Source organism: Seriola lalandi, unplaced genomic scaffold (assembly GCF_002814215.2).
Source record: "Seriola lalandi dorsalis isolate HSWRI2012SDOR001 ecotype SW California unplaced genomic scaffold, Sedor1 jcf7180002054973, whole genome shotgun sequence".
NCBI lineage: Eukaryota > Metazoa > Chordata > Actinopteri > Carangiformes > Carangidae > Seriola > Seriola lalandi.
Genome location: NW_019525523.1, coordinates 1,782,830 through 1,793,790, shown reverse-complemented (window position 1 = coordinate 1,793,790; position 10,961 = coordinate 1,782,830). Strand labels below are relative to the sequence as shown.

Sequence of the window (10,961 nt, the reverse complement as noted above, 5' to 3'; positions counted from 1 at the left end):
TGCTGTCTCTTAATCACAAGCTAGTAACTTCATTAGTTCACACTATGCCTTTTTTAAAAAGATGCAGTACAACTCTTAACTCTCACCTTGTGCCAGCAGCCTGGTATGGGCAGGCCATCCTGTCCCTGCAGAGAGAGAACAGCAGTGGAAAGTTAAAAAGCCAGAAAATGTCAAGTGATGCATGCTTAAACACACTGTATAGTTCTGCAGGCTGCTGATTTAAATATCAGCAACAACTGCGCTCCTTATAAGTGAACTGCTGTTATGAATTAAAACAAAGTCAGAGACTGACAGTAAATAATACAAATTCAAGCAAAAGAAAATACAGAAATGGTCAAAAGGCCAAAACATACTGTTTATCATCTGTGAATGTCTTTGCAGTGAATAGTGAAGTGAATACATCATGGTGACAGACAGCACATGCATAACAGAGTTGGAGAGAAATGAAAAAAAGGAAACAAAAGCGGTTGATGGGAAAATAGCAGTAGGTGAATAAATAGCGACCAGAAATGAGAAAGGAGGCAGAGATACTGTACCACAGGACAGGGGGCCTCAGGGCCGGAAGGATGAAGAGGAGGAGCTGGAGGGGAAGAAAGCCCTGAGTCCGCAGACAGACCTTTAGTCTCATCACAACCCTGTCAGCAAGAGCCAGTTACACATTCACAGCAATGAGGAAGAAACTCAGAGAAAAGCAGGAAAAATGACAGAAACAGTGCTGAGAGCGGAAGGCACGGAAATACTGAATGTGTAAAAGGTGAGAGGAAAGTAGAAATAAGTTAATCAATTTAAATTTGTAGTATTGTAACATGTATCTGTGTGTGTGTGTGTGTGTGTGTGTGTGTGTGTGTGTGTGTGTGTGCGTCATACCACAGGACAAGGCTGGTCCAAGCCTGGAGGACCCTGCTCTCCCTTCTGGCCCTTTAGACCTCTCTTTCCCACTGCTCCCCTGTCACCCTGGACATGAGGAAGTCAGCAGTTAGACAGACACAGACACAGACACACAAAAAGATATCACACAACACAGTTAACTGCAGATACAGCCTGTTTAGGCATTTAAAGTGGCAGAATTCCTACATGTCTAGACAGATCAGCCATGCATCATTATGCACGATACAGTAAATCGTGTTGCAATAAACTAGAGGAACAAAATATGTAATTGTTTGTGTTTTAATAAGGATAGTATATCATTTATTTCTGTAATATGTACCAACCTTCTCGCCTCTTTCCCCTCGGTCGCCTTTGTCTCCCATCAGACCCGGAAAACCCTGGAAATGGAAGCACAAATGGGTCAGAGGGTTGCTTATCACTGGATACAGGTTAAAGTTTGTTTATAAATGAAAAATAAAATGGAATGAATGAAGTGAAGAGGATCTTCTCATTGAGAAAACTCACATCTAGTCCAGGCTCCCCTGGTCGGCCCTACAAACACACATTCACACAAATAACTCATAATTCTATTAAAGACCCGCACAATCAAAAAATAAATCTATTACACACATTAATGGAGGTGGTTGTGTACTTACTTTTTCTCCCTTTGCACCTGGAAGACCGACTAACCCTGCAGATCCAGGTAGACCCTGGAGGCCATCTACTCCCTGCAGTTAAAGTACATTGTTATTCATTGCATATCTCGTGTTGTATTACAGTATGATAATAAAGGCCCAGTGTGACTTACTCTGGCTCCAGTCGCTCCAATGTCCCCCTTTTCTCCCTTCATCCCAGCTCCAGGTTCCCCCTGCATTAGAACACAGGAAGGCTGAGTACCAAACAACATGCCATAGCCTCCAACACATATGGATTGTACTAGACACATGGTCTTGCAGGCTTACCTTAGGACCAGGCATCCCATGCAGCCCCTGAAAAGCATTGTGTGCTGTGAGTGTGTGACCGCTACAGGTGAAAATAACTAATCTGACTAGTTTCCACCAGGACTGGGATAGTGATATTTTGAAAGTACTCACCATGGATCCAGGGGACCCGGGAACTCCTGGAGGGCCAGGTGGACCAGGTGGGCCTGGTTGAGAAATCATCTGAACCTGGGAACCATTAAATTATCATAAAATTATCAGAGTCAAGCAGGAGCAGGAAACTCATTAAAACAAAGTTTAAGTTAGGTGATGACCACAGATGATTCACTGCTAAAAGGACCATAACAGTGTTTTTGCAAGTTAAGCTCGTCAACTAAATCATGTTACTTTATATGATTGCTGACCATTTCCCAAAGCACACTGTGTCAGATCTCTGAATGTATGCGTTTCCATTGTTTTCATCCATTTCCACAGTGAAAATCAATTAGCACACACTAAAAGGTTGCTTGAGTTGTGTATTCCATAGTCACTGACATAGTCCTTAAGGTTGATGACTGCCAGTGGCCACACAAATCTATGATTAGGTGTTTTTGCGTGTGTGTTTCACTCACCAGGTTGTCATCCAGTCTGCAGTCGCCTTTCTCTCCTTTCTGTCCGTCCATACCCTGACCCACAAACAGAAAAATTAACTTCCAGCTGTTTATGTACTTGTCAGTGTTTGTATATTAGAGAAACATTTTTGCAGTAACTACTTACAGCAGGCCCAGAGAGGCCCATCTCTCCTTTCTCCCCTCTCTCGCCAGGTGGTCCAGTCTCCCCAAGGTCACCTTTAGGTCCCTGGAAGTTAAGAATTAAGAATGAATCTCATATTAAAAAAAGACACCAAGTTCTCAAACCAACATATCTAGCCATAAAAAAATGAAAATGCTGGTACAAGGCATTTAATCAACCTGCATGTAATTTCTGTTTCTTTGTAACAATACCTTCTCCCCATCAACTCCTGCCGGACCTGGTAAACCAAGCTCACCCTGGAGGAAGACAAAGCGGGGTCAGATTCACACACGTGATGAATATGATTGGCTATAACACTGCAGAAAATCGGGTTTAGTGTCATTGGTAGGATGACAAGTGAGTTCAGAGTGCCTTACCTTTTCCCCTGTAGGGCCTGGGGGTCCCGGTGGTCCAGGGGGGCCCTGGAGAAAGACAGACAGAAGACAGAAATATACATATATTCAGATAAACTTTATAATGTGTCTCTTTTTACACAGAACTACAATCTATCAATATTTAAACCTGCAATAACTGATTTTGGCCATTAGGGGGCAGTGGAAACAAGCTGGCAAGCACTAGCGTGTCATCACCTTTTAAGATGATACTTTAAGCTTCTATGTTCACCAGCAAGTGTTAAACTTTGTGTGCCATTTGGACCTGGGCAGGTAGCCTACAGTGACTGTTTAAAGCCTTTTGTACTTAAAACAGTTGCCTCTAGTCTGAAAACACTGCTGATGAGAGCTGTGAGAGTGAACTCAAAAAGTTTCAGGTTGGAAAACAAAAACAAAGACCTTAAAGCAGATATAAAGCTCCATAAAGCTGAGGGGATGTGCAGAGTTAGAGATAGTTCTCTAGTGTTGATTACTTTGAGCAACAGCTTTCAAGCTTTCATAATAATATAAAAATACAGATTATAGCCACTTTAATTAGGTCATTTTTAGGACAGTCATATAGACATATTGCATACACAGTATGCAACTGTTTACTTTCTTTGTTAATCACAATGATACAAACATGGGAACTCACAGAATTATACCATAAGGCCTGAACTGGGGCCAACACAAAACAATACTACAAGGATGATGGATTTCACAATGCGGGCCTGACAGTAAACAATTTCTGTTTGCTGATCGCAACCAACTTGAAGCAATTTTATCTAACAGCGATTGTAAAACAGCACTGACTGTGGTTTTTGCTACACAATAGCCTGGCATCATTTTCCATTCTGTTGATTGTTTTGATGCAGGATGAGTTGGACAAGAGGAGAGACAAAACATTTATGTAACTTTTTGTAACACTAACAATGGATGAAGAATAGCTTCACATGCATGCCATATTCATCTCATACTGTCTAATGTGTGACAGGTCCCTTAAATCCCGCTCCTTAATCTCTACATGCACAATATTACAGTTGTTACTTCTCCCTCTGAAGTCCTCAGCCATCTTGAAGTAATAAAAAGGGAAACCATGTTATCTCCCGGAGGTGTACATGCTGATTCTGTCCTTTTACCGACTTTTTGTTTGTTCTCCATTAAAGCCATGGAAATCAACAGATGTTTACAAGCAACCGTTTGATCTGAGATATTCCATCATCAGAAAGTAGGGTCTACTCATGCAAATAATTACATCAAAGCCGTAAAATTAATGATAGTAACAAAGAACCAATTTCATCATGGTTTTAAACCAAATTCATCATCACCTAAGATTTCACCACAGATGGGACCATTACAGCTTTTCACACAAACAAGTGAATGGATCATAACAAAAGCTGGGTGGCCAATGGGAATTTCCCACTCCATGAATATAACTCTAGTGGGTACCTTCAATGTTATTTGGTGCCAACTGATCCACACTGGCAAGAGGCTTCTGATAATATCTCAGGTTCATGTTTTCACCGACTCCTTTGTAACTATTTCACGCTGCTGTCTACAGCGTTGCATGCAGAAACCTATTTCAGATCAGGTCCCAGGGGACGTGATTCATAGTGGTTTTTAATCAAATACACACTCCACTGCCAAGATAGCCATCTATTTTTACCATGTAGCACGGTACATGGTAGAATCAAAGGGTCCTGTGTATGAACATAGAGATGTGAAACTGAGACTGTGGCGACTATGAGGGGTTCCTCTTCAGTCCCCTCCAGTGAATTCCCCTTGTGCAACAACTGAGAAGTGTGGAACAGCACAAATACACAGACAAAATACACCATGCCGACCTTTGGCAAGTTATAGCCACGTATCTTGTGAGGCACACTGGTTGCATACCATGAAAAAACACTCACCACAATTTAACAAAGGCTGCTGATTTTTCTGCATGATTAAGCATGCTTCTTTAGGCTAATGTTATCTGATAGAACAGAACAGCTGGACTATATTTACTGGGGCTGTATGTTTTATCCCAAATGAGTACACAAGAGAGCTTGGTAGACTAGTAACTAGCACATTGAGTAATACTCTTTAGATGTGGCCTCTAGAGTGACATCCAATACATCTGAAGTCTGTAGTTCTGGATAGAAGGCATCTACAAAAACACACAGGTCCACTGGCTGAAGCAGGTGGTATAAGGAATGGATATACATGAGTTGTGTGCATATGCAACTCTGTGTGACTCTATGCATTATTGTATGTGTTAGTTACTGATCACACCACCAAAGCCATGCAGAAACAACAGATTACCGAAACACTGATGGTGTTGATGGCCTGTTGAGAAGAAATGGCGACATGTTCAGTTTTTGCAGTTTTGAAAAAGCAAAAAAAATACAGATGTGATCTAACTACACAGCCATTTCTGGTCTTAACTTTTGCCTGATTCCTTACTTAAAATAAATACCCAATGGAATTTAGTCATGGAACCATAAAGTCTGGTCTCATTAACACTTTATATTACTCACCTGGAAAGCATCTAGAAGCTTCCCATTGAAGTCGATGATGTCTGAGGAACCTGCGGTGCCTTTTTCACCAGTATAACCCTGAGGCAGAGAAGAAAAAAAATGAATGAGGTATACATACACAACTTAATAATAATAATAATCATCATAATCATAATATATGTGTTCAATATGATAACTGAATGGTTAAAGAGGGCTAACCCATTGGGTACTACACATACCATGGGGCCCTGTGGTCCTTGTTCTCCTATTTCCCCTTTGTCACCCTGTATTATGCAATTATGCAAATGTATGATACAATTCTTTCAGACATCAGACATTTAATATTTATGATATAGTGTAAAAATAATGTTATTCCTAAGAAAAATACAAATTATTGATGTTATTATTCAGATTTGTCTCTTACCTTTAGTCCTGGGAGTCCATCCATGCCTCTCTCTCCCTTCTCTCCTGTACCTGGCTCGCCCTATTTCAATACACAATAAACATTCAAGGTCAATGCATGTATATTTAAACTAATCTGTGTCTGAGACGTGATCCTTTAACTTATTAGTAGAGCTTATCTGTACCTTTGCCCCTGGGGGACCCTGTGGCCCTGGATAGCCGGGCTCACCATCTTCTCCCTGTCAGTTCACAATTGTCAAAAGTTCAAATTTTTGGACAGTAGAGTTTGACAAGAAAATTGAAATTAAGATGACACAAGACTGATTATCTACACATGAACTTACCGGCTTCCCAGGCAATCCCTGCTGTCCCTGATGCACAAATATATGTGGTTATCATGATTATCCAGAGAAAGACAAATCACCACCACAGATGTACAGTATAATAATGGTTCATAACAAAAAATAAATAGCTTGACATGTAGAAAAAACCACCCCTCAAAAACTGGATTTAAACTACACTCACCACAACGCCATCACGACCTGGAAAACCCTGAGGAGGACAGAGGAGAAGTGTAGTTATGGCCTTAACCACAGGTCACGTTCCATCAAAGAGTTAAACTGCTGTGGCCACTAGATGTCAGTGTTCAACAAGGAACGACCAGTTCATGGACTTGGATTCGCCAAGTGACCACAGTGCATACAAACAGTTGATAAATTAAAGGAAAAACCTGAAATAAATGAGTAGAGAAACTGGATGCAGATGTTTCTATACAGGGAACCAGGGTTCACTGAATGATTTGATGAGTGTGAAAATTATGGGAATCATATGCTATGGCCTTTTGCATTCACCACATCTCAACCAAGTGGAACAACTATGAGTGATCAGTTGAAAAGCACTGTTCAACACCAAACATCGTTAGGAAGAATGATGTTCATCGCTCCAGTAGATTTCCAGGCTTGAAGAATTTTAGTAGCCCATGAAGAGTTTTTTCTTTAATTTGTCACCCATCTGTGTTCAGATGTCAGATACATTTCCAACTCAAAATAATGCTTGATTTACTTGATATATTCTCCTGAACTTACATGTGTTGAAATAAAGCAAATATTTGGTATTTACCCAAACATCCTCCACAGCAGTTTCATGTGGCCACACATCAGACAGAAACAAACTGTCATTCTTTTTCTTCTTTCCACTTCACAGATATAAACGCCAAGGGTTCGAGAACACCCATGCTGGCAGGCTAGCTCACTTTCTCCTGCTCAGCCTTTCCTACATTCAGACATCTGCCCACAACATGGAGCAGCTCTTAGCACCACTCTGCCTTGTTTTGCTGTTTTGGGTTTTGCAATGCCTTTAATCAACTTGGAGAGTACATTTGAAATCGACTAGGTTACAGGACGGGCCCCCTCTTCGCAACCCGCCTGTTTTTAGTCACTTTCTGAGCTGCGCTGGCTTTCTCTCTTGTCGGTTCTGCATAAGCTCTCAACTCACCCACGCTGAAACCAGCATTTTTCACTTGAATCTCTTTGCTGTCCTGTGCCAGTTGAGGGTAACTGAGCATTCATTCCTTCACTTGGATAAACAAAAATTACCTTCATAGTCTCCATCTCTCTCTTCCATCTTATAACCACAGCTTTAAGCTGCCATTGCATATGAACTAACCTCTGGGAAGCAAAGTAAATTTTGAGAAACATAAACTGCCTCAGGCAGGGAGCACAACTATTGTTTGGTGAGGTCGGCAAACTGCCCATGAACTCACCACAGTGCCATATCTGTTTCAGGGGTGCACGACGACACAGTCGTGGTGGGAGGGTGGGAGAATGGGGGCGTGTTGGAGAACTTTGTGGCCACTGTCTTACACAAAACAGATGAGGCCAGGAGTAGAGTTGCTATTCTGGGCGTTTTTAGGTAAGCCACAGCTCACTGGCAAACCCGGAAGAATGAGAATATGGGTTCACTGCAATTTACTGTGTAGACCCTTTTCCCCTTAATACACATTTATAAATGCACATTCATTCACAGCATACACACACAGAAACACAATTTGTGATTTGTCACACCCTGTGGTTGAACCCTACCAGGTCAACACAATTGGAGTAACACAGCCCCTGATGGCTGAGGTGTTTAACGTGACTGCATTCTTTGTGGTGCAAGTTAAAGGGTGAAGAAAATGGGGTGAGTGATGAAGGAGGAGGGGAATAACTGCAACTGAATGGAGTGTGTGGATGTGTGTGAGTGCATTGTTTTGTATAGTGGGTGTACATTTGACACTTTAATGCATGATGAGAAACTCTTACTGGCTCTCCAGCAGGGCCACGGGGCCCGTCCTTGCCCGTGTTCCCAGGGGGGCCTCTGGGACCAGGAGGACCTGGGGGACCGGGAGGACCAGCGGGTCCAGCCTGGCCCTGGTCACCCTTATGAAAAATAACAAAAACAGAAGAATGAGGAAAAGAAATAAAAAGAAAAAATAAATGCTATAAAAGATGATTACATTTATTAGTTATTACCATCTTGAAATGGGTGAAAATAAATCTTAGGTTGATTGAAGTTAAACTAAAGAGAATCATCAATAATGGCCTAAACTTCTTTAGCTAACAATATCTTCACTTTGAGATATAACAAGTATTCAAAACATGATCCTTAAACCTACAGCAATAGACTATTTGACCACTTGGGGGCAGCAGAAACTAGCTGTAAAGAAAACACTGAAATATTATCACTTTTTAAGCTGTTATGATGAATTTGTTAGCCAACAGTTGCCTATTTGCACATCCAGCTGATAAGGAGAAACATCAGCATTCAGTTAGAATCATGGTTGTGTCCACTATAGTACAATATTCACTCTCCTTTTGACTCTGTTTTTGGTATTCACTAACTTCTGAGGGAAATTTCTGCTCTCTCGTAGCTAATTGTTCAGCAGCTAGTTGCCTAGTTGCTAACCTCTGCCATTTTGTGATGTGCTTGTAGTGTACAGTGTTTTTTTTTCAAATCGGTTTTTCCAACAGCTGTGGCCAACAATGACTTAATGAGATTAATGAGAATGAACCAAAACAGTAAATTTTGCAGGCCGGAAATCCAAAACAATGAGCTGAAAGATGCAAAAAAGCTAGAGAACTAAAAGGAGCCGCAGGGTCGGTGATAATTCTCTGTGGGTACATCACTATGAATGTCATCACATAGTCATTTATCCACAATAAAAGCAAAAACCTTTATTATAGCAGCTTTAAATATCTTATACAGTCCACAGAATGTCGACTTCACTTCTAAAAACTTTGATTCCATCAACTTAATTTGCCACTTTTCTCTGTTCACTTAATGGATGGGAACTTATGAAGTGACAGCACAGGGAGAGTGTCAGGAAGAGCAACTGGCCAATAGCAGCAGCAGTGAGTCAGATTTAGTCATAAACACAGCCATGCTGACAAATACACTCTTACAAAAGAAAAATTGCAAATTGAGAACAACCTCATCTCTTGAAATGTTTCTTTTCGCTTAATGCTTCATAAAACTACAACTGAACTGTCACCTCATATCAAAGAACCTTTCATCACTGGATTTACATCTAATTCTGATGATTCGCCCTCATTTTTAAGCCAAACAGAAACCATTAATGCACTCAAAGTCTTGCTCATCACTGAAGTGGATGGAGGACCAGTGTTTTCTCTGTAGTCACATGATGACACCTTCTTCGCATCCTCTCATCTCTACAGACATGTGGTACATTAGGGCTTGTTTTGTTGCGGCAGGCAACATGGTACAGCAAGCCCTTTCATGAAAATGATATTACCATGGTTGTATAGCACACAAAAACCTAATTTCCTTACACAGATAATTATTATATGTATTATTAAGGTCAACCCCGAACTTAACTGTCACCAACAAAGGTCCTCTATTTTTCTTGTGATGAGAAACACACTTTTCTTTAGTCTAGTCTAATTCAAATAAAGAATCCAACACAAAGGATAATCACAAAAAAATGATCAAACATAAAGGCAATTAAAAGCAGCTTGACTGAGAAAGGTGAAAAAGTGAGAAATGAGGGAGATGCATGGCTGATCAGAACATGAGTAAGAGAGGTTGATTAAAGTGTTAAGAATACACACATGCCTTAGTTGTGGTCTACCTTCAGAAAGCGTCTCTGAAAGCTGCTGGACTGCTCTCCAGAGAGAAAGCCATGGTCATATCGGGGAAATACCATCTGAGTTGGAAGAGGTACAGCGAGGACAAAAAGAAAGATGGAGTAGAAGGAAAGAGCAGAAAGAGAAATAAAGAAAGATATACATGGAGTAGGAGGAAATGAAAGGGAGAGGAGAAAAGGATAAGGTAAGATAAGGAAATCAGAAATCCACTTTAAACTGAGAGAGTCCAGAAGGGAGGGAAACAACCGTCGGAAAAGATGAGATAGATGAGAGTTCAGCAGCCTCTGAAGCTATAAGACGAAGGGGAAAGCAGCTCAATGGAGGAATAGTGAAAGATCAGCAGCCCGACAGAGAGCAGTGGCTGCTGGGAGGACTAAGGAACAGTTTGCTGGGAAGGACAAACCTTGACAGTGAGAATCTGATTACTGTGCAGACCTGCAAATGTGTTGTAGTTAGGAGGCCCCTGGAGAGAGGAGTGACAAAGGGAAAGGTGAGCAAGTTAGCATACCATAGCTTATAGTCAGAAAGGGCTTTTACAAACTGTGCGGATTTTAATGTAGAAAAAATAAACAACCCATCTGCATATAGTGAAATATACGCTTTGAAAAACCTTAAAAGTGAGACCCAGTAACTTCCCTTTGTCCTTTCAGAAAAAAAATCCTGTCTCTCATTCAAACCTGTATTTAACTATGCGTTTGTTCCATTTAATGTCTCCTCATCTCACCCTTTGCGACTGAACCAAACAGAGGTGGCTTGGCTCTTTCCAGCCGACAGACAGTAAGTGTGATGATTGTCTGTCAAGCTGAAAGGAGCAGAGTTTGTCTGCCGCCAGAGAGCTCGGAGCACTGTGCTGCTTCTCTGGGTGACTTCTCTCCAAAAACACATGGAAGGAAGGATGGAGAGAACATCTAAAATAGGAGAGGGGCAGCAGAAGGACAGTAGGGAGAGACAGAAGGAGAGATGCTAGCC

At 41.2% G+C, this 10,961-nt stretch overlaps 1 protein-coding gene across 1 annotated transcript in view; it reads right to left on the bottom strand.

Moving 5' to 3' along the window:
* Positions 1–10,961, bottom strand: part of LOC111646553 (uncharacterized) — a 116,699-nt gene that overhangs the window by 3,519 nt on the left and 102,219 nt on the right. The window contains exons 10-31 of the mRNA XM_087171034.1: positions 9,977–10,051; positions 8,151–8,267; positions 6,376–6,402; positions 6,195–6,221; positions 6,036–6,089; positions 5,873–5,932; positions 5,688–5,732; positions 5,470–5,547; positions 5,255–5,278; positions 2,957–3,001; positions 2,792–2,836; positions 2,565–2,645; positions 2,420–2,473; positions 1,962–2,036; positions 1,830–1,856; positions 1,676–1,735; positions 1,524–1,595; positions 1,393–1,419; positions 1,212–1,265; positions 868–954; positions 537–635; positions 87–125 (exon numbers count right to left, since the gene is read on the bottom strand). Coding sequence (XP_087027160.1) covers positions 87–125; positions 537–635; positions 868–954; positions 1,212–1,265; positions 1,393–1,419; positions 1,524–1,595; positions 1,676–1,735; positions 1,830–1,856; positions 1,962–2,036; positions 2,420–2,473; positions 2,565–2,645; positions 2,792–2,836; positions 2,957–3,001; positions 5,255–5,278; positions 5,470–5,547; positions 5,688–5,732; positions 5,873–5,932; positions 6,036–6,089; positions 6,195–6,221; positions 6,376–6,402; positions 8,151–8,267; positions 9,977–10,051 — 1,272 coding nt within the window. The remainder of the gene's footprint in view (positions 1–86; positions 126–536; positions 636–867; positions 955–1,211; positions 1,266–1,392; positions 1,420–1,523; positions 1,596–1,675; positions 1,736–1,829; positions 1,857–1,961; positions 2,037–2,419; positions 2,474–2,564; positions 2,646–2,791; positions 2,837–2,956; positions 3,002–5,254; positions 5,279–5,469; positions 5,548–5,687; positions 5,733–5,872; positions 5,933–6,035; positions 6,090–6,194; positions 6,222–6,375; positions 6,403–8,150; positions 8,268–9,976; positions 10,052–10,961) is intronic.